This window comes from Triturus cristatus, chromosome 12, assembly GCF_964204655.1.
Source record: "Triturus cristatus chromosome 12, aTriCri1.1, whole genome shotgun sequence".
Lineage (NCBI taxonomy): Eukaryota > Metazoa > Chordata > Amphibia > Caudata > Salamandridae > Triturus > Triturus cristatus.
In genome coordinates this window covers 801936785-801960702 of record NC_140595.1, presented here as the reverse complement: position 1 = coordinate 801960702, position 23918 = coordinate 801936785, and the positions used below count along the sequence as shown (strand labels likewise).

Genomic DNA, 23918 nt, shown 5'->3' with positions numbered 1-23918 from the left:
AACATAACATTCAGAGCCTGTTTGGGTCTGTTTTAGCCATTTTCCTGCCACACTCTGGGCAGTTTGCAAAAAGAGATGGCATTTTGTGAAAAATGCATTTTCTCTCAGAAAATTATTTTAAAATGCCCAGAAGGACAGTTTTAAAGAAACTTGAAATGAAAATTGTGAGGAAAACACCTTAAAAAAAAGCAACAGCTCTGCTCCAGTATCCTGTCAACAGGAGCTGGAGAAAAGAACTGACATCTACAGGGCATGATGGGACATTAAAGGTCAGAAGGCTTTTAAAAGCGCAGTGTCCTATTTACATTGTTTAAATGCTGCAGCCTATTCCTGCTATATTGCTATGTATTACTTATTTTCTTAATTTAAAAAGAAGCATAAAGCGTTTGTGAAAAAGGTTTTCAAAAAGTCACTTTTCACTTTGCTTAAGTGATTTTTAAGGGTATGACCCTTTTTTCCTCAAGATTTAAAGTAAATCAAGAAAGATGTGCAATATAAACAGTTTTTAAGGCTGTAAAATGTAATGTCTGTCACATACGTTGACTGGTCCTTCCGAAGTGGTCAAAGTAGAAGTGACTTTGAAAGAAATGCTCCAGGGTCCCTACACATAGGTCGGACTATTTGGTGCTTATGAACATCAATGGAGATCCCCTGAGAGATAACTGCAAAGTTGTGCTGTCTGTATAGAGAAGGTAATTCCACTGACACATTTTTACATAGTGAAAGAGCCAGCTGTGGTCACTGTAGGTGGCTGGCTTAGTATATGGTGCACACTTTAAGTGAGGCACCTTGCACTAATCCAGACAACCCGTATGGTGATTTTAGGGGTCTTAGACAACCATAGAAAGCTCTCTTAGTGGTAGCTATGGAAGCGGCCTTCAGGCATAGGCCAGAAGGACTGTTAAGCAGCTTGTTTACCAGAACTAATCATATAGTGTAGGTTAAACGAAAAAGAACCACACAAAGTAGTTATAAAAATAGTTATATTATACACACTCACTAAAACATTGGTATATCTACTACCCGGAGATTTCAATACAATACACCCAATATTTCAAAATCAGAACAGGTAAGTAGCACAAATACAGTGGTCTTCACGAAGAAACTAAACCATATATTAAGTAAGTGGAATACGAACTGCGACCAAAGTCGAGAGGAGGTCCAGAAGACTCAGAAGAGCTGGGAAACCAAGGAACCACCCGAGGTAAGTACCAAGGAACCCTACGGAGGCTGTGTGCAGAGTGGAAACAAAGCCGCATACTCAATGCAAGGCAATGAGAAAGGTGTGGTTGCTGTTTTCAAGAAGAACCCTTCCAAGTGGACCCTGAAGAAATCCTGTGGAAGACAGAAGGTTGGAGAATCACCCTAGCCGTGGATACCCAATGAACCAGGATACCTACACCAGGGAAGCCGGGTGCATAGGTGCGAAGTGACGTCAGACACCGCCGTAGACCACAATGGAGGACTTCAGTGAATATGCCAATGTCGAAGGAGGAGTCCGGTGGAATCCAAGTATGGATTCTTGAAGAGGATTGCCTGCAAGAAGAGGGGACAGAGTCTATGCCACAGAGGAGAGGATACTCCCATGTCTTTTGTCCAATTGCGTGCCAGAGCGGGAGCCAACGGCTCTTGGAACTGGTCTTAACTGGAGTATGCAAGATGGGCACCAGATGAGCCCTTCAAAGCAGTCTGGTGCAGCTGGCAAGCGCTCCCACCTCAGCCCTAACATACTAAGTCCTGCCTGGGAGGTGGTCACACCTCTCTGTGACAGGAGACCTATTGTCCTACCTCCCCCTGCTCGAGCCTGGCTCAGCAGCAGGAAGGCAGAATCATATCTGCGGTTGGCAACAGCACTAGCTTGCTGTTAGACCCTGAATGGCTGGTACCGAGAATACAGGGGAGAGGGCGGTCGACCTCTAATCTGGGGAACTGGGTTCGAGTCTCGGCAATGACGCTCAACATCCTGTGATTCTGGGCAAATCACTTAATCTCCCCGTGCCAAACAAAAATGAATGTGTCCTCACGTAATGCAACTGGTGCTACGTAAAGCGCTCTGATACCCGATTCGGGTCAAGTCGCGCTATATAAAACTGTTTAAAACAAAAAAACAGGGAGGGTTCCTAGGGGAGCCCCCTAGCACATGGGATCCTACATCCAACACTGGAATCAGTATGGGGGTAGGTTTCCAACATGTTTGATACCAAATATGACCGGTTTCGGATCAGCCACTATATAGTTACACATCTCGTAATTGATTTGATATCCACTATATGTATTACATCGCTGACCACACTTACGAAGCCCAGAGAATCGACTCCGGGGTTTGTAGGGGTGTGACTGCTCATGCAGGGCACCCTCACACTTATAACCTAGCACCCTGACTTCAGGATTTAAAAGCCTGCCTTAGGAGTGACTTCTAGGTTTTAAGTGCAGTGACCTTAGATATAATGAAACTTACATTTGTGGAGAGTGGTGCTAGCACCAGCTCACACAGGCTGAAATGGCAAGCCTGTAGTCACAATTTGAGTGGTCTCTTATGGGTGGCATAATACATGCTGCAGCCCATGGGAGACCCATGGTTACCTATGCCCTGGGTACCTTAGCACCATATACTAGGGACTTAGAAGGGTACACCAGTAGCCAATTGGGAAGGAACCAAAATACTTACCATAGTCCCAGTTAGGGAGAGAGCCCAGTGACTGGGGTCCCGATTAGCAGAATCCCAGTCAGACAAGTCAGAAAACAGCATAACACCAGCAACAAGTGGGGGTAACCATGAAAGCAGATCCTACTGTCACAATCTATAAATGAGGATTCTCTTCTGCAATTGTTGTTTGCAGTATTACCTAAATGGACACTGGGCCCTTGCCAAAGGTGGTCCTGTGGATTATACAGATAGTCTTGAAGGTCTTGTGTTGTCATGATAAACAGTTATTCATAAAGCTAGTTACCTACTGACTTACCTAGTAACAACAAATCCTCATACGTTTGATATTAATATGCTACTGCATTCAAACACAGGGATGAACATATGCAGACTATTTGTACCATGTCTCTCAGCAATCCTCTCTTCCTCTCCCAGTGCCCTGTTTTGTTTATTCCCAAGCTTGCAGAAAAATCATTAGCACAATCAAGTGTGAGCATAATTTGTTTTATTTGAACATCCTCAAGATAACACATCTTCAAGTCAAAATACAGCCCATATTACAGTTTCCCTAGCTGAAACCCATCCTTCAGCTCTTCTACAGCTAGAGCCCTGAATGCTTCCAAAGTTATAAGACTCAACCTGAACCAACTCACCCCCACCCTCGATAACTAATACTGGCCATAAAGCGCAGAGTTACAAACATGCTAGCGCCCAGCACATGGAAGCTATGAAAAGTCTGGTTCAAACCTTGCCCCAGGAGGCTAAGCCTGGGGTTCTAACCCCCTCCACCTCCTGAAGAAAATCTTGGTTTCCTTTCCTTCCACGCACGAGAGAACCAACTGCTTGAAGGGAGTGCAGTGACATTGCAGCTCTGGGATTCCAGCAGTAAAAAAAGTTCCCATACAGGTCAGTTGGTATTCTGCAGATAAATGGTAAATGGTCTGCCTCACTAGGTAAACAAAACACGAAATGACATTATCTGCACACAGAAACCTAAAAGGAACAAGCTTGCATTTATTTAATCTATGAAAACTGTTAGAATACTCTCAGCAGGCACGGATTCAGGTGGGAGTTCTGTTGAATTAGAAGTCATCTTCTGAAAGTAGAGGGATGGGAATACAAAGATGCAAATTATAGCTAAGAATGCACTTATTAGAAGTAATGATACAGTCGCCACTACCAGCGCAAGGACGACGACTGTCAGGAAGAAGCTCTCTCTTAGGCACCACCAGCTGTGCTGAACACTCTGCCAGATCTGCGCTAGTTTATCTAGAGACACACCATGGATGACCAGTGCCCTTTTGTAACTGCATAGGTTGTCCCCTGTTCCTACGGTGTCGAAACGTTCATCATGGCGGAGGGATAGGTTGCCGGCCAACGCCAAAAAACCAAAGTACACATCATCCAATGGAAAAACGGGGAGCCAGGTGGATACCTGGTAAAGGACAGGGATCAAAGCGCCAGGAAAGACGAACCCACCTCCCGAGGGGAAGATCGGGTATAAGCAGTAAGGGAAGAGGGACTCGCTGACTCCATACTTTCCGGTGTGCATCACCACTGACTCAGTCTGCATGCTGCCGTGAATAGTATAGGCGGCCTCAGGAGTCTCCTTTACATACTTCACAACTGCATGAGGGTTCACAAACTCGTCATCATCGCCTGCAAAAGTAAAATGAATAATAAGCAGAAGCTGTAGGTCAATCAATAGGAGGTACACGTCTACTAGATAGCAACAAGAGTTTACCTACATTATCAAAAAATCCCAAGTACTGTTTTTAAGTCAGCTATTTAAAAAAAAAAAACACTGTCCTCAGACTAGTAATTGGGACAGCACTGAAAGGGAAGGCTAGTAAATTGTAATTAGAGTTCTGAATTATGGAGCTTATCTCTGATTTCATTAACGGTAGAATGTTTCCATGCACGTGCACAATTCCTGGACACACTTACACAACTCAATTAAGTAACTCAATAATTAAGAAAAGATTGCTAAAAAAACACTGTGCTACCACGATATACTTCGACCCAACATGAGAAAAAGGAACACTCATTTTTCATCGTCTGAATCTTCGTTGAAGACAAACACTTGAAAATTTCCACTTGCATGTGAGATTTTCCAGCGCAAGTCTTATTGATAAATTAAGTCTTTTTAAATAAGATTAAATTGCAGACTATCTAAAGATTGATTTGACAAATTGTACTTGATTTTGTTTTCTCGCTTAGAGCCAATTGAAACTAAACATTCTGAATGCAAAAAGGATAGTCCAAAGTTAACTTTAATGCCTCGAGCTAAGAAAATAAGTTACTTACCCGTAACTGTAGTTGTACAGTGTTGGAATCTTTCATAGATTCACATGCTAAAACCATTCCCCGTTGTCGAGATGGAGTCCCCGGTATATCAAAATAGCACTGCAAAGTTGACAAACTAAAAAAAAAAAGGCCTAGGCCCATTTCAGTTTTGCAAAATATTTTAGTTGCTTTGTGAAATAGACCAAACATAGTTTTTAGCCAATCAGAACTCCCTACCCTCTAGGACACTCCTGAGAGAAACCTCAGACCTTCAGATTTTCATAGCACTAGTGCAAGACATACACCTGCAAAGGTCCAAAAGGTGAGCTACTAAGGGGAGGGCAGTGGGAGGCATGTGAATCTATGAAAGATTCCAATACTGGAGAACTACAGTTACAGGTAAGTAACTTATTTTCTTACACCAGTATTGGAACTTTCATAGACTCATTGCTTGAATCTACGAGTCAACAGTTACTAGTACATTTTTGGTCAAAATACTAGCGTAAAGAATCAATTTTCTGAACATTAAAAATAAGACCTGCTTTGAATTATGGTCTTTTAATTTGGCAATAAAAGGCAGAGAAATGTTATAAATTAAAAGTATATCAAATAAGGAACAGGAGGAAAGGAGAACATTAGTGAGGAAATAATGTGCATAGTTTTATAGAAGAAAGGAAGGAGGGGTGAAGGAGAAAGCTCACAGTCAATAAAAAAAGTTTCTCATCACCGCCTGGCCTACTTCTGTGTCACTGCAAACCGTGGAGTCCAAGCAGACGTGCTTGGTAAAGTTGTGGGTACTCTATCAGGTAACAGCTCGGCAGATGTCCTTAGTGGGTACTATGGCAAATAAAGCAGTTGAATCTGAAACCGCTCTCATAGAATGGGCCGACACCGCACCCGGAGAGGTTTTCCAGCAGATTGATGGCAGTTCTGAATAGCACTTGAGATCCAACATGTGTGGATAGGGGATATGCTTTCTGAGGGGCACTGAAGGTCACAAAGAGCTGAGGTTATTTCTGTAAGGCTTTAGTTCTTTGAAGATCGAATTTTAGACAGTATTGTATATCCGGTGAATGAAGAACCCTTTCTGCTGGCGTTGTAGGTTGTGGAAAGAATGTTCTGTGGATAAGAGGCTCATTCAAGTAAAAGTCTGAAGGAGTTTTAGGAATTAATCTAGGATTGGTACTCAGGACTACTCGGTCATCCCTAAATTGAAAAAATGGTAATGGACAGTACAAGCCTGAATTTCACTGACTCTTCCAGCCGATGTCAATGCTAGAAGCAGGGCAACCTTCTATTAAACGAACGTGAGATCATCTTCAAGGATAGGCTCGAAAGGGTGCCTCATGAGTTGCGAAAGGACTATGTTAAGATGCCAGAGCGGGGGAGGAGGTCTGACTGGTGGAAAGACTTCAAATAGTCCTTTCATGAATTGCCTAATGATCCTAGGTGACAATAAAGAGGACCCTGAAGAGGTCCTTCTAAAAAGCGATATTGCCGCTAGAGCCAATCCAGATTTTGCAAAAATAAGGATGCCTTCATCTTCATCAGCAGCCTCGGAAGGAGGGTAATCAGCAGAAGAGCGTAGGCAAAGGTGCCTGACTATGCTGTCAAAAACGCATTACCCCAAGATCCGGATGGTGATGCGAACTTGTGAAGTACCGGCATTTCTGGTTTCTGGAGTCGTAAACAAAATACAATGTTGGTTTGCTCCACTGAAGAAAGATCTTGTTGAGTATCCCCTGATGCAATTCCCATTTATGGCATGATGATTTGAGCTTGCTTAGCGTATTGCTGTTGTATTCTGATCGCCCAGAAGGTGTTCCGCTCTTAAAGAGACTCTTTTTAGATAGCCCATTCCCAGATATACTGTGCCTCCTGAGCGAGGAGATGAGATCTGGTGCCCCTTGCTTGCTGACATAATGCATCCTGGTTATGTTGTCTGTTCAGACTAAAACAGAGTTCTTTATTTATCACAAGAATGCTTGAGAGGAGAGGCAGAATAAAGAAGTGTAGGATAAAAGAAGTAGGGCTCTTATCCAAACCTCCCCCCTCTCTCGGGTCCTATTTTAAAATCATGGAGCATGTGGCAGGCTCAGTAGGAACGGAGAAGGCCCCTGAAGAAGCCGGATGTAAGGACCATAGTGAACTGCTGAGACTGGAAAATCGTTTTGCTCCCCTCATAGACAGTGGGGCAGAGAGCCTGGAGGAACATGTAACCAGCCCCACAAGTGTTTTGACTACCCCCCTGCAAATTCCATCTATGTTAACGGTACAACCTGTTCAGAGGTGGTCTGGGGACAGTGAAGAAGGGGCGAGGAGCTGCAATAGTCCCTTGGAGGGGGTTCTCTTAGCGACTCAAGTGACGGACCTCTTACTTGGTATGAGACCGGATATCTTGCTTACGGTTGAATCCTCTGAACAGAACCAGAAATAGATTAAAGTAAAATGTGGGATCCTGGAACAAAAGATTGATGGAATTGCCCAGCGCACGTTAGAGGAGGAGGTGAAGGTGTTGGGGGAGGCCACTGGAGTAAATACTAAGGAAATAGCTGTCCTCCGAGAGGAGAATAAGTCCCTACGAGAGGATTTGGAAAGGCTTGAGATACATGCCGGGCGCAACAATGTTCGCATTTTAGGGGTTTCCAAAAATGCAGAAGGTTCGGACACTAAAGGCTACATATGTAAGCTATTGGGAGACTTGTTACCCGACATCAGATATAGACTGGGATAAAGAACTTCAAAGAGTCCATAGAGACCCCCATAGGCTCCATCCAGGGAGAAAGGCTCCTAGAAGAATTTTGGTGAACTTCCTAACTTTTTCAGTTAAGGAGTTGGTGTTGGGGCGAGCGCTGAAAGAACGGCAGTTAAAATTTGGCGACGTAACTTATCAGATTCGCTCTGATCTGGGGAAAAGGACTGCTCAGATGCAGTGGGAACTTGGCTCTAAAATGAACAGATTACGCTCCACGGGGGCTCAAGAACAAATGAAATTTCCTACCATGCTCAAAATTATGTGGCAAAACAAAATGCACACTATTAGAGACCCCGCGGAGGTTGACTGCCTGTTAAAAGTCGATGGGAAGCCCAGATTAGGGATCGGATGTATACAGTTGTATATAGATAGTCCAAGAAGTAAGATGGGAAGTCACTGTCATGTAAAGGCACAATATAAATTGTGAATGCTTGTGTTCTTGTTTAATTTTTTAGTTTTTATAATATGCACCAGTACACCTTTGTTTTTTAATTTTTTTTACTTTCTTTCTCACACGGCGAGACCTCATAGGCTTTGCCGGTAGGATAGGATGGGTGGGTTCCCCATGGGGGGTGGGGGGGAGGAGCACGGGTGGTTGGGAGCATGTGGGAGAAAAAATAAAAATATTGTCCTCATTCCGTTATATAGCTGGCGGTCTACTTTTAGGGAACGCTTATTTGTGGAGGCTGTTATATGTGTAAAGAGTAGCGCAACATATGATGGATGTTGAAGGAATCAGCAGTAATTTTGTTCTAATGATGGACAAATGAAAAAGAATTCAGTGCACTTTATGTCCTGGAACGTCAATGGCCTGAGGTCTAAGAGGAAGGTAGTTCGTGTAATGGAATTTCTGAAGAGAACCGACGCCAGTGTTATTTTTTTACATGAGACTCATTTGTTAATGCATGAATCTATTGATGTCTTCAAGAAGTGGGCCTGGGTTCAGGATATTTTCTGTTCAGATCAAAGCTGTAATACGAGGGGGGTAGCCACTCTTATTAGAAGCCATATGGGTATTATATTGGAAAGTCATCAGACGGACTTGTCCAGGAGATGGGCGGTGATTAAAATTAGGATACAAGGGACACCAGTAGTTGTGGCTAGCTACTATGGGCCCAATGAGATGCACTGATTATACTGCAATCATGCTTACTGTCCTTTAGTGCTCCTGTGATACTCGGAGGGGATTTTAATTTAGTTCTGGATAAAAGTCTAGATAGAACCTCCAAGGCTAAATACGTCACCCCGGCAAAAATGATGGCAGTGCTCAAAACTATGATCAGCGAGTTAAATTTAACCGATATCTGGAGACTTAAGATGGGGGATAAGTGAGGTTTTACGTTTTTTAGTAAAAAATACAGGCACCATTCACGGATTGATTGCTTTTTACTAGATTATGAGTTGGTGTCAGGGGTTGAAATGGTTAATCCTGTACCGGCCATAATATCGGATCATTCGGCCGTTCTCTTATCATTGAATACTCTAAATAAGAGGGGTGAAATCAGGTGGACGTTTGACTGGACAATTTTATTAGATGAGGGGGTCACATTTAAATTGAAAGATGAGGCTGTTGTCTTTTTGGAGGCTAATAGAGGGTCTGCAAAACCTCAAATTGTATGGGTTGCCTTTAAGGCCTATCTAAGATCCAATGGTACGGGTATTATGGAGGGTAAAAAACGCAGTTTGAGGCAACAAGAAGAAATTTTTGGGAAACCATTAAGAATAAAGAGCTAGAGGTACAAAAAGCTTCACTTGAGTGCCCTAGTGCGGTGATCTCCCTCATGAAGCAATTAGAATTAGTGCAAGCGGAAAATCACGGAGCTCTTGATAAAATATTATTGGATAGATGGAGGACTAGTAAATTGCAGCCCTTTCCATATGGTGAGAAGAGCAGCCCATTGTGGGCTTGGAAATCAAAGACAGATAGAGCTCGCAATCAAATCAAAAGTCTTAGAGAGGATGCGACGGGAGATCTAGTTGATACCAATGCTAGTATAGGGCGGGAAATTTCCAGACATATGAGTCGTCTGTATACTGAAGACACTTTTCCTGGGAGGGTCAGTTTTGAAGGTTTCTTCAAGAATATTGAACTCCCGAATTTAAGCGATGATCAGAAGAGGGTGTTATCAGTTGAGATAACAGAAGAAGAGATTAGACAGCAGTTCAGGAAAATGGCGAGAGGTAAGGCCGCAGGGCCTGATGGCCTTCCAATTGAGATTTATCACTGCCTCTTGGATGAAGTAATACCTGCATTAAAGGAGTTGTTTAATCTAATTTTAAAAAGACGGAGAAGATCCACCGTTAAGTTGAGCAGAGGCAACAGTAACACTAATTTTGAAACCGAATACAGACCCCATGTTGGCTGGCTCATATAGGCCCATATCCTTATTGAATACTGATTACAAAGTTTTTGCTGGGGTATTGGCCACTAAGATTGCCAAGGTTATTAAGTGTATTATACACAATGACCAGAAAAACTTTTATTCCAGGGAGGCAGCTTAATGAATTAACCATCCTAATGCTTGGAGTAGTAGATCTGACGGAAACAAACTACCCGTGACGGTTGTGGCAGTAGATGCTGCCAAGGCCTTTGACCAGGTGCATTGGCCATATCCCTGGGAGGCCTTAAAGAGATTTGGATTTCCAAGTAATTTAATTAAAGCTGTCCAACTTTTGTATTGCTTTCCCAGAGAAAGAGTGCTTGTGAATGGTGAGTTGAACGATTGGTTCAGCATTTTGCGTGGAACTAGACAGGGATGTCCCCTATCGTTCGATATGTATATTGAACCATTAGCAACATGGATTAGAAAGGATACTGTCATCGTCCCGTTTAGATACAGAAATTTCGAGATTAAGTTAGCCCTTTATGCTGATGACCTCCTACTCTATACCCGGTATCCACAGGTGTCTATTCCCTTATTAATGGCCAAGGCGGAAATATTCAGGAAAATTTCAGGATACAAGGTAAATACAAATAAGACCATAATTATGGAATGGAACCAACCTAAGCAACAGCCGTTGTCAAAATCGAGCATGCGCTATCTTGGCATTACTGTAACTCAGAAATTGGCCGACGTTACCACGGCGAATTGGAAAAAGATCAGCCAGGAAGTAGGGAGACTGTTGGTGAGATGGGCAAATTTACCTTTGTATCTATACGGAAGGGTAAATCTTATTAAGATGGGGATCTTACCTAAAATTAAATTTTTTTTAAAAATTGTATTCCTTTATTATTTGACAAAAGATAGGCAAGCTTCAGAGAAGGCTAGGCAGCTTTATTTGGGCCTCCAAGGGTTCTCGCATATCATGAAAGAAATTAAGGAGGAGATTGGAGAAGGGCGGGCTGGCTCATGCAGATTCGTTGATATATGGGCATGCTTTTTTCTTTAAGAATTGTCGGACGCTGTTAAGTAAAGTGGACAGTTCTGCTGTAGGAATTATTTTTGGAGCAATGCTTGGCGAACTGAGGGAGGGCCAAGATCAATTTTTTGTTTAAGTTTGGAGACCCCAAGTTTTTCAAAAAAGTAAGGCTGAAGATTTTATTGGGAGCATTGAAAGTATGGGTCCTAATCCGTAGGGAATTAGGAAGTCCCTATTATTCATCTAGGGCCCCGATTTGGGAATCCCCTGGGATCCCTGAGTGTTTGGATGATTCTCTTAGACTTCCCTTAAGGAATGCGGGCATTTCTTGTTGGGGAGATTTGAAGGTGGGTATTGAGTTGGTTGATTGGGGAACCTTGAATGCAATTACAGGGGGTAAACTCACCAGTTTTAAATATTATCAGCTTTCTGCATGGTGGGGGCGCCAAGAATGGAATGAAGAGGAGGAGGATTCCTGGTTAGACCAAGCAGTAAAAACTGGTACAGTTAAGAAGGAGATAGCCTTGTGGTATAATACTTTGATTAAGGCAGAAGACGATTTAGATAGTGGTATACATAGATTCTGAGGAGGGGTTATGCCAAATATAAATTTGAGGGAAACTTGGAAAGTCTCTTTCACCCTACTCAGGGAAACTGTCAAACCTGCCCACTTGAAACGTAACCATCTTTTTTACTGCGTATAGGGTATACTGGTCTCCAGAGAAATTAGAGAAACTCTCAGGGACACACTATGAATGCCCAAAATGTAGAAACACTGCTGCTGACGATTTTCATATGTTTTTAACATGCCCACATATTGTGAAGTTTTGGTCTGAGGTGTGCGAATTTATTACTGAAGATATAGGCACTGCAGTGAGGGTAAGCCCTGCCCTGGTTTTCTTTGGAGTCTGGCAAAATAATGATATTGCGATTAGTAGGTTGGATGGAAGATTTATTTTTTATGTAATTCTTTTAGAGAGACGTGAAATTTGCAAATTGTGGAAGTCGGATGTTCCACCTCTTTAGCTGGAATGTAACAAAAGCGTTATATATATATAAGCAAACAGGACCGGTTATGTGATGCTAGTGGTCGAGAGAAAGTATGGGTTAAGCTGGTGGACTGGTCGCAAAAGCTCAAGGTCCTATGATTAAGCCAATGTTAAGCCGTCGGTCCCATTTCCCTCCGTGCTATGGGCACTCCAGCGAAGGGTGGCAGTGGAAACGGCTGCTCTCTCTTGTGTGGAACGACTCTAATCTGGCCTGGATCACCAGTGAAGGATGGGAGTATTGCCAACAAGTGAACTGGCAGAATGAGGACACAAAAAAAAAAAAATGCTTGAGAGGCAAAACGCGACGCTCTGAGCTCCAGTAAGTTGATGTGGAGATGCACATGTTGCTGCTGCCAACGGTCACTGACCTAGAGAGTCTGCAGAAAAACTCCCTATCCATCTAGGGAGGCATCTGTGGTGATTATGAGCAGAGAGGGAGTGGCGAGCAAAGCGAGACTGACTGAAGTATTTGTTCGCTGGGTCCACCAAGAGATGGCCTGGACCATTGCTGGTGTAATTGTAATCACATCCTCCAAAGACCCTTCTGCTTGATGCCATTGCAAGTTTAGCTCTTCCTGAAGGACGCATTCTTAGATGACAAAAAGGAACAAGAGGCATGTACAATGACATTGTTCCCAGGAGAGACTTATAACGGTGAACTTAAAGTTACTCTGTTCTTAGGATTAGCTGAGCCAGCAATATTAATTTTGTCTGCCTTTCGAGTGATGGAAAGGCCTTGTTGAGGGTTGTATCCAGAATCGCCCCCAAAAAGATGTTTGTGGAAGGGTGTTAAGACGACTGCTTTTTCTTTATTCAAGGTAGGGCCTAAACTGGCAAACAGCCTTGTGCAAGCTGCTGTGGACAACTCAGCTGTTGGTAATGATGGTGCTTTGATCAGCCAGTTGCCCAAGTAGGGAAACACCCAATGGTGTTGCCTCCTCAGGAAGGATGTCACTGGAGCCAAATATTTGGGGAATATTCTTGATGCCGACTTCAGCCCGAATGGCAGGACCTTGAATTGATAGTGGCTCCTGGCTATAACAAATCATAGATACTTCATATGGGAGGGATTGATGGGGATGTGGAAGTAAACGTTCTGCAGGGTATGAGTGGCCATGGAATCGCCTAGGATTAGAAGTAATAAAATGGCCTGCAACGTGACCATGCAAAAGGACTGTTTTTTGAGGTAGGTGATGAGTCCTCAAATCTAGAATAGGTCGCCATTGCCTGACATTTTCCGTATCAAAAAGAAAGGGGAAAAGAGCCCTTTCCCTCTTTGGGACACAGGAACCGGTTCTTTTGCTTCTTTTTGGAGCATCAAAAGGATTTCCAAGCGCAGGAGATGTAGATGTTTCACCGCCTGTAGGCGGTGTGGGTACATGGTGGAAGCTGAAGAAATTCCAGAGTATGGCCAAACTGAATTAAGGGGAGGATCCACTGGTCCGTTATTTTTTGCCAATTTTAAAGTTGCGGAGAAATCACCCCCCCACCCAAAAAAAAAGGTGGCATGCAAAGAAAGAGGGGAAGAGCGAGCTTAAAAACATTCACCCCCAGTCAATAAGTCTGGGTTGAATCCATCATTCTTTTGCTCACCATGCCACCCCAGTTTAGCCCTGGCCATATGCAAATCAGTCTTGACCCTGTGCCTCATGGGAACAGTCCAGGGCGAACTGCCAAGCCAGGTCCTCCCTGGACCAGAAACAAGCACCCTAGGACCGGTTTCAGGTTTTCACCCCTCATCAGCCAGGATAGCTTGAATCCAGAGGCACAGTGAGCCCGGGACCCACGTCTGGGCATACCTGGCGCACCTAGGGCGAGAAAGCATAAGACACAATTGATGGACAGAACGCAGAACAAATCAAAACATTCACCACCAGTCAAAAAATCTCTGTAAAATCCATCATTCATTTGCTCACCATGCCACCCCAGTTTAGACCTGGCCATATGCAAATCAGTCTTGACCCTGTGCCTCATGGGAACAGTCCCGCCCGAACTGCCAAGGCAGGTCCTCCCTGGACCTGGCTTGGCATGTTCATTGGCGACGTGAGGAATCCTTTCTCTGCCACCCTGCTCTATCTCTAGAGGCAGATCTGGAGTATACTGCAGATTGAGTTGGATGCTGGGTGAATTGTGGTCGATATGGCTGAGGAGAGGTAAGGGGGATCCCAATCTTGTTGGCATCCACCTCTGTATGATGGAAGACCTCTTGCTCGTGCTCCCCTAAAGAGTACCTAACGATACTGAAGCGCCCTCAATAACTTGGCAGTGTCAGTATCTTTCTTGATGTACTGAAGCGCCTCATCAATATGAACGAAAACAGAATGCATTCAACAAGTGAAAAAGGAATGTGTTAAAATTATGCTGCTTCCAGTCCTTGTAGGTATTTCCATGTTTTAATAATCAGGTAAAATGCAGCAGCACCAACACGTTACTCGTCCGCCTCCCAGCTCCACAGATCCCGAACTCCCGCCCGTACATTCTAATTCCTGACAGCATCGCGTCCGCATTCTAGCAGAACACAGGTAGGCATGAGATCACAACACATCCCCCCCTTATAACAGAAAACTTTAAAACAACAGAATGCTATCAAAAAGTGTACACGAGATAACAGAGCAGTGGATTATAGTGATATCGACCTGGGAGCTAAGAGGGCAGTCTAGACATAATATCAGTTAGCTTAGGGGATGGAGGCAGCGAGTTCAAGGCCTAAGGAGTCACAAAGGAATGCTTCAGTTTAAAACAGAACATCTGACTTATGTGAATCAATAAAATCAAAGCTATCTAACTAATATTTGGGAAGGGATCTAAGATTAGTAAGGTAGCAACCAGCCAGAGTTGTCTTTTGAGAGGAGCTGGGAGGTATCTGTAAATGAGATGTGTAGTGTGAGAAAATGGAAAAGGAGAAGTCGCACATCTTGAAAAGATATGGTTTCCCGAAAGAGCTGCAAAATTCGAATTAAAGCAGCAGTGAGAACAAGCCTTGCCTTAACCGGTAGCTTATAAAGAGCAGCTTTGCAGCTGAGTATGTGATCAGCTTCGTATTGTGGAGCATTAGAGAGCCAGGCTTCCTGGCATTCAGTATGGTTCAGATGCAGACAGGCACAGGGGGTATAGATGGGCTTGCCTTTGAGAGATACTGACCCACCCGTAGTACAGACACGCTGCAACTTCAAAAATATAGCCCATATCAGAATAATTGGCTAAAGCAAACACTAAGATAAAACTAAGGGGAAAAAGGAAATTGACAAACGTGAGTCCAGCTGCTCCCACACCATCTAGAGAGCGCCACCACACCTGAAATGATATTTCAGACCCAACACAATATGGCTATAGAGGAGGCCATCGCACAGAATCAGCGCTTATTAAGTGCACTGAAGAAGTCAGTGAGGCGTTGGATAGGGGAGGAAATGCTGCCTTGATAATGTTGGATCTCTCCGCAGCCTTTGACACAGTCCACCTACCTCTTAATGGACCGTTTTTCGGCATGCGACATTCAGGGACTGGCCTGTAAGCTACTGCGTTCCTTCCTTGTAGACAGAGAGCAAACTGTGGCCTTAGACAAGTTTATTTCCAAACCTATTTTCGCTCCCATGTGGAGTCCCACAGAGATCCTCTCTGAGTCCCACTCTTTTTAATGTAGGTTTCATCTCTGGCCATTTTGATTAGAACATTTGGCTTTCAGTTAACTTACTATGCAGATGGCAAGCAAATAGTGGTGTCTCTGCTACCAAATCAGGAATCAGAAAGTGGTGAGAAATTCCATGACTGCATGGGGGTCAGTAAAGACCTGGATGACGAAAAATTGTTGAAAACTAAACTCGAGCAAAACAGAGGTGATCATTTTGGAAACAACGCCAATTCCTGGTCTCCGATACGGTGGCCGGTGGAATTAGGTACCCTCCCAATACCTGTTAGGAAAGCTATGAAACCAGGAGGAGTAGCTGACAATAAGCTCACTTTTGGAGATCAGATGAACGTGGTCACTTCTGCAACCTTCCAGACGCTTAGGATGATAAGGAAACTATTACACCGATTGCCTCAGGATAGCCAACAAATAGTGATCACCTCCCTAATTTTATCTAAACTAGATTATTGTAACTGCTTATCCCTGAACATTCAGCAGAAACATTTGAACAAACTTAAATTACTACAAAATGCGGCAGCTAGGCTGCTGACAGGAATCCCGAAATACACTTCAGTCAAAAGAGAAATTAGTAAGCTCCACTGGCTGCCAATAAGGCAACGGGTTAGATTCAAATCACTCTGTTTGGCCTTCAAAGCTCTGCATGACGTAGGACCAGAAAATATTAGGCAATGTTTTAGTTGGTATACCCCCACCAGAGCCCTGCGCTCCTTAAGAGCAAAGATGGTGATAGTGCCATAAATTCAAAAAGCCACCTTGGGGTAGTAGTTTTGTCACCTGCACTGCCAGGGCATGGAATGAAGGTCCTTTCCATATCTGGGCCTCCCCAGACCTGCTGTCCTTTAGGAAGGTGTTAAAGACTTGTTTTTTTTTAGCAATTAGTTTAACTCTGGGTCTTCCATTTAAATCGGTCTACCTGCCTGTAGAGCTAAGCGCCAGGACACTGTCGGGTAACCGTTGCGCCTTATAAATTTTATTAAAATAACACCTTACTTACTGGGAAATAAAACTAATTAAATTAAAAGTGAGAGCCATACAATTATAAACCTATTAAAACCATGTGATACCGGGCTTTAATGTTGATGATTGTATGAACCTTGGTTACTAAAGACTTGAAATAGGCTGCCAAAATTATATGTCGGTTATAAAATTGGCATTTTTATTGAAAAGCATGATGTGTTATACAGATTTTTAAGGGCTCCCTGTTAGAACGGTCACCCGTTAGGGTGGTGTTCCCTCAGACTTTCTTGCCTTCTTCCCATTATTTTTGCTGACCTAATTTTTGCTGGCCTTAGGACCCTGCACACTTTACCACTGCTAACCAGTGTTAAAGTGCACATACTCACCCCTTAAACATAACATGACGACACTGGCTTGGCCCCATATGGCATATTTAATTTACTTGCAAGTCCCAAGCAAAGAGGTCCTACATGCAGGAGCAGCCTGTGCAGTTAAGAGCAGTGGAGAGGGGCGGGGGGGGGGGGGGGGGGGGGGGGGGGTTCCGACTCGAAAGATGACGAAGTAGGGAAGTTAATTATTTACTTAAGAAACGCGTTACTTACCTGTAACAGCAGTTATCCAGTATTGGTGTCTTTCATAGATTCACATGCCTGAATCATTCCCCGTCGTCGAGACGGGAGCCTCCGGTACGTAGAAAAGTAATGTCCTATAGACATACATAGAGAAAAATAGGCCTAAGGGCCTCCCCTTAGTGGCCTATCCTTGTCCTTATGTAAAAAGGACCAAACTCTTAGAGCCAGCCAATCAGCTATCACCTCCCTCTAGAACCTTCCTGACAGGAGCCTCAGTCTCTCAGATTTTCGTACGCACTAAGCTAGGTAGGCGTAATATAGTTAGAGAGAGAGAGATGAGTCCTTACAGGGGAGGCGGGAGGGTTGCATGTGAATCTATGAAAGACACCAATACTGGATAACTGCGGTTACAGGTAAGTAACGCGTTTCTTATTCAGTATTAGGGGTGTCTTTCATAGATTCACATGCCTGAATCAGAGTAGTCAGCAATACATTATGCACATTTCTGATGTAATCATGCCATACAGCCATTTTAGATAATACACATATTACTATGCGAGTTTGAAACATTGGCATACATCAATAGATCATAACAGCAAGAGATGTGCATACCAGGATGGCGGGATATTGGAAGGCTCACCTCACTGGAATAGATGGCGAAGCACCGCCTGGCCCACTGCTGCATCCTTCATAAGTTCAAAAATAACAATTGATAGACAGAATGCAGAACAATGTCATACATTCACCCCAGTACAGAGATCTGGGCCTAAATCCATCGTTTTTTTGCTCACCATGCCATTCCAGTTTGAACCCAGCCATATGCAAATCAGTCTTGACCCTGTGCCCCATGGGAACAGTCCAGCCCGAACTGCCAAGCCAGGTCCTCCCTGGACTGGAAACAAGCATCCTAGGACCGGTTTCGGGCTTTCAGCCCTCGTCAGCCAGGATAGCTTGATTCCAGTGGCATGGAGAGCAAGGGACTCACGTCTGAGCATACCCTTCCCACTCGGGGTGACAAATGCAAAAATAACAATTGATGGACAGAATGCAGAACAATGTCATACATTCACCCCAGTACAGAGATCTGGGCCTAAATCCATCATTTTTTTGCTCACCATGCCATTCCAGTTTGAACCCAGCCATATGCAAATCAGTCTTGACCCTGTGCCCCATGGGAACAGTCCAGCCCGAACTGCCAAGCCAGGTCCTCCCTGGACTGGAAACAAGCATCCTAGGACCGGTTTCGGGCTTTCAGCCCTCGTCAGCCAGGATAGCTTGATTCCAGTGGCATGGAGAGCAAGGGACTCACGTCTGAGCATACCCTTCCCACTCGGGGTGACAAATGCAAAAACAACAATTGATGGACAGAATGCAGAACAATGTCATACATTCACCCCAGTACAGAGATCTGGGCCTAAATCCATCGTTTTTTTGCTCACCATGCCATTCCAGTTTGAACCCAGCCATATGCAAATCAGTCTTGACCCTGTGCCCCATGGGAACAGTCCAGCCCGAACTGCCAAGCCAGGTCCTCCCTGGACTGGAAACAAGCATCCTAGGACCGGTTTCGGGCTTTCAGCCCTCGTCAGCCAGGATAGCTTGATTCCAGTGGCATGGAGAGCAAGGGACTCACGTCTGAGCATACCCTTCCCACTCGGGGTGACAAATGCAAAAATAACAATTGATGGACAGAATGCAGAACAATGTCATACATTCACCCCAGTACAGAGATCTGGGCCTAAATCCATCGTTTTTTTGCTCACCATGCCATTCCAGTTTGAACCCAGCCATATGCAAATCAGTCTTGACCCTGTGCCCCATGGGAACAGTCCAGCCCGAACTGCCAAGCCAGGTCCTCCCTGGACTGGAAACAAGCATCCTAGGACCGGTTTCGGGCTTTCAGCCCTCGTCAGCCAGGATAGCTTGATTCCAGTGGCATGGAGAGCAAGGGACTCACGTCTGAGCATACCCTTCCCACTCGGGGTGACAAATGCAAAAATAACAATTGATGGACAGAATGCAGAACAATGTCATACATTCACCCCAGTACAGAGATCTGGGCCTAAATCCATCGTTTTTTTGCTCACCATGCCATTCCAGTTTGAACCCAGCCATATGCAAATCAGTCTTGACCCTGTGCCCCATGGGAACAGTCCAGCCCGAACTGCCAAGCCAGGTCCTCCCTGGACTGGAAACAAGCATCCTAGGACCGGTTTCGGGCTTTCAGCCCTCGTCAGCCAGGATAGCTTGATTCCAGTGGCATGGAGAGCAAGGGACTCACGTCTGAGCATACCCTTCCCACTCGGGGTGACAAATGCAAAAATAACAATTGATGGACAGAATGCAGAACAATGTCATACATTCACCCCAGTACAGAGATCTGGGCCTAAATCCATCGTTTTTTTGCTCACCATGCCATTCCAGTTTGAACCCAGCCATATGCAAATCAGTCTTGACCCTGTGCCCCATGGGAACAGTCCAGCCCGAACTGCCAAGCCAGGTCCTCCCTGGACTGGAAACAAGCATCCTAGGACCGGTTTCGGGCTTTCAGCCCTCGTCAGCCAGGATAGCTTGATTCCAGTGGCATGGAGAGCAAGGGACTCACGTCTGAGCATACCCTTCCCACTCGGGGTGACAAATGCAAAAATAACAATTGATGCTTGATTCCGGTCCAGGGAAGACATGGCTTGGCAGTTCGGGCTGGACTGTTCCCATGAGGCACAGGGTCAAGACTGATTTGCATATGGCCATGTCTAAACTGGGGTGGTGTAGTGGGCAAAAGAACGATGGATTTAACCCAGATCTCTTGACTGGGGGAGAATGTTTGCATTGTCAGCATTCCGTCCATCATTTGTTTGTTGTAACGCTTTTCGCCCTAAGTGGGATGGGTATTCCCAGACGTGGGACCCGTGCTCACTACGCCACTGGAGTCAAGCTATCCTGGCTGATGACGGCTGATAGCCAGAAACCGGTCCTAGGATGCTTGATTCCGGTCCAGGGAAGACATGGCTTGGCAGTTCGGGCTGGACTGTTCCCATGAGGCACAGGGTCAAGACGGATTTGCATATGGCCATGTCTAAACTGGGGTGGTGTAGTGGGCAAAAGAACGATGGATTTAACCCAGATCTCTTGACTGGGGGAGAATGTTTGCATTGTCAGCATTCCGTCCATCATTTGTTTGTTGTAACGCTTTTCGCCCTAAGTGGGATGGGTATTCCCAGACGTGGAACCCGTGCTCACTACGCCACTGGAGTCAAGCTATCCTGGCTGATGACGGCTGATAGCCAGAAACCGGTCCTAGGATGCTTGATTCCGGTCCAGGGAAGACATGGCTTGGCAGTTCGGGCTGGACTGTTCCCATGAGGCACAGGGTCAAGACTGATTTGCATATGGCCATGTCTAAACTGGGGTGGTGTAGTGGGCAAAAGAGCGATGGATTTAACCCAGATCTCTTGACTGGGGGAGAATGTTTGCATTGTCAGCATTCCGTCCATCATTTGTTTGTTGTAACGCTTTTCGCCCTAAGTGGGATGGGTATTCCCAGACGTGGGACCCGTGCTCACTACGCCACTGGAGTCAAGCTATCCTGGCTGATGACGGCTGATAGCCAGAAACCGGTCCTAGGATGCTTGATTCCGGTCCAGGGAAGACATGGCTTGGCAGTTCGGGCTGGACTGTTCCCATGAGGCACAGGGTCAAGACTGATTTGCATATGGCCATGTCTAAACTGGGGTGGTGTAGTGGGCAAAAGAACGATGGATTTAACCCAGATCTCTTGACTGGGGGAGAATGTTTGCATTGTCAGCATTCCGTCCATCATTTGTTTGTTGTAACGCTTTTCGCCCTAAGTGGGATGGGTATTCCCAGACGTGGGACCCGTGCTCACTACGCCACTGGAGTCAAGCTATCCTGGCTGATGACGGCTGATAGCCAGAAACCGGTCCTAGGATGCTTGATTCCGGTCCAGGGAAGACATGGCTTGGCAGTTCGGGCTGGACTGTTCCCATGAGGCACAGGGTCAAGACTGATTTGCATATGGCCATGTCTAAACTGGGGTGGTGTAGTGGGCAAAAGAACGATGGATTTAACCCAGATCTCTTGACTGGGGGAGAATGTTTGCATTGTCAGCATTCCGTCCATCATTTGTTTGTTGTAACGCTTTTCGCCCTAAGTGGGATGGGTATTCCCAGACGTGGGACCCGTGCTCACTACGCCACTGGAGTCAAGCTATCCTGGCTGATGACGGCTGATAGCCAGAAACCGGTCCTAGGATGCTTGATTCCGGTCCAGGGAAGACATGGCTTGGCAGTTCGGGCTGGACTGTTCCCATGAGGCACAGGGTCAAGACTGATTTGCATATGGCCATGTCTAAACTGGGGTGGTGTAGTGGGCAAAAGAACGATGGATTTAACCCAGATCTCTTGACTGGGGGAGAATGTTTGCATTGTCAGCATTCCGTCCATCATTTGTTTGTTGTAACGCTTTTCGCCCTAAGTGGGATGGGTATTCCCAGACGTGGGACCCGTGCTCACTACGCCACTGGAGTCAAGCTATCCTGGCTGATGACGGCTGATAGCCAGAAACCGGTCCTAGGATGCTTGATTCCGGTCCAGGGAAGACATGGCTTGGCAGTTCGGGCTGGACTGTTCCCATGAGGCACAGGGTCAAGACTGATTTGCATATGGCCATGTCTAAACTGGGGTGGTGTAGTGGGCAAAAGAACGATGGATTTAACCCAGATCTCTTGACTGGGGGAGAATGTTTGCATTGTCAGCATTCCGTCCATCATTTGTTTGTTGTAACGCTTTTCGCCCTAAGTGGGATGGGTATTCCCAGACGTGGGACCCGTGCTCACTACGCCACTGGAGTCAAGCTATCCTGGCTGATGACGGCTGATAGCCAGAAACCGGTCCTAGGATGCTTGATTCCGGTCCAGGGAAGACATGGCTTGGCAGTTCGGGCTGGACTGTTCCCATGAGGCACAGGGTCAAGACTGATTTGCATATGGCCATGTCTAAACTGGGGTGGTGTAGTGGGCAAAAGAGCGATGGATTTAACCCAGATCTCTTGACTGGGGGAGAATGTTTGCATTGTCAGCATTCCGTCCATCATTTGTTTGTTGTAACGCTTTTCGCCCTAAGTGGGATGGGTATTCCCAGACGTGGGACCCGTGCTCACTACGCCACTGGAGTCAAGCTATCCTGGCTGATGACGGCTGATAGCCAGAAACCGGTCCTAGGATGCTTGATTCCGGTCCAGGGAAGACATGGCTTGGCAGTTCGGGCTGGACTGTTCCCATGAGGCACAGGGTCAAGACTGATTTGCATATGGCCATGTCTAAACTGGGGTGGTGTAGTGGGCAAAAGAACGATGGATTTAACCCAGATCTCTTGACTGGGGGAGAATGTTTGCATTGTCAGCATTCCGTCCATCATTTGTTTGTTGTAACGCTTTTCGCCCTAAGTGGGATGGGTATTCCCAGACGTGGGACCCGTGCTCACTACGCCACTGGAGTCAAGCTATCCTGGCTGATGACGGCTGATAGCCAGAAACCGGTCCTAGGATGCTTGATTCCGGTCCAGGGAAGACATGGCTTGGCAGTTCGGGCTGGACTGTTCCCATGAGGCACAGGGTCAAGACTGATTTGCATATGGCCATGTCTAAACTGGGGTGGTGTAGTGGGCAAAAGAACGATGGATTTAACCCAGATCTCTTGACTGGGGGAGAATGTTTGCATTGTCAGCATTCCGTCCATCATTTGTTTGTTGTAACGTCCTTCATAAGTTCAGCATCCAGGCAGTAGTGTCTGGAGAAGGTGTGCGGTGACTTCCACGTCGCCGCTCTACATATGTCCAAAATCGGCACTCCAGCGAACAGCGCTGCTGATGTGGACATCGCTCTGGTGGAAAGCGCTTCCACCCTAGCTCTCAAAGGCCGTCCGGCCCCGTCATGGTAGATGCAAGCGCCAAGATGCCCGTAGGGTGATAGTTGCGCTCTATAAGTACCCCAATCAATCAATCAATCATCCTTGGTCTACTGTAGGCCACAAATAGCTGTGATGACTTCCTGAAGCTCTTTGTTTTGTCTATATAAAACTTTAGACACCTTTTGAGGTCCAAGGAGTGTAGCGTCCTTTCTGCTGCGGTGGTAGGGTTTGCAAAGAAGGAACGTAGAACCATCGGTTCATTAAGGTGAAAGTCTGAAGGCACTTTCGGTATGAACTTGGGATTTGTCCTCAGCACCACCCTGTCCTGTTTGAACTGCATGAAGGGCTCCTGAATGGATAGAGCCTGTAGCTCGCTGACTCTCCTGGCAGATGTTAGAGCGAGCAGCAGAGCCGTTTTCCATGAGATGTACTTGATGGCTGCTCGATGAATGGGCTCAAAAGGGTGCTTCATGAGTTGGTTAAGGACTAAATTGAGGTGCCATGTCGGTGGGACCCGTCTAGGTCTTGGGAAGGATCTATATAGTCCCTTTAGGAACTGCTTGATAAGCCTACTGGACCAGAGAGACGGTCCTTTGTAAGTCCTGGTGAATCGTGAAATGGCCGCCAGATGCACCTTTATGGATGCGTGCGCCAATCCTGACTGTGCCAAGTGTAGTAGATATGGCAATATCTGTTCAGGTGTGATATGGAGTGGTCTCA

At 45.5% G+C, this 23918-nt stretch overlaps 1 protein-coding gene across 1 annotated transcript in view; it reads right to left on the bottom strand.

Annotated features, from left to right (window-relative positions):
- Window positions 1–3147: 3147 nt before the first annotated feature.
- The window catches only part of LOC146782894 (beta-1,3-galactosyltransferase 5-like), a 60631-nt gene continuing 39860 nt past the window's right edge, over window positions 3148–23918 (bottom strand). Inside the window, exon 3 of the mRNA XM_085639903.1 lies at window positions 3148–4306. Coding sequence (XP_085496029.1) covers window positions 3666–4306 — 641 coding nt within the window. The 3' untranslated portion in view covers window positions 3148–3665. The remainder of the gene's footprint in view (window positions 4307–23918) is intronic.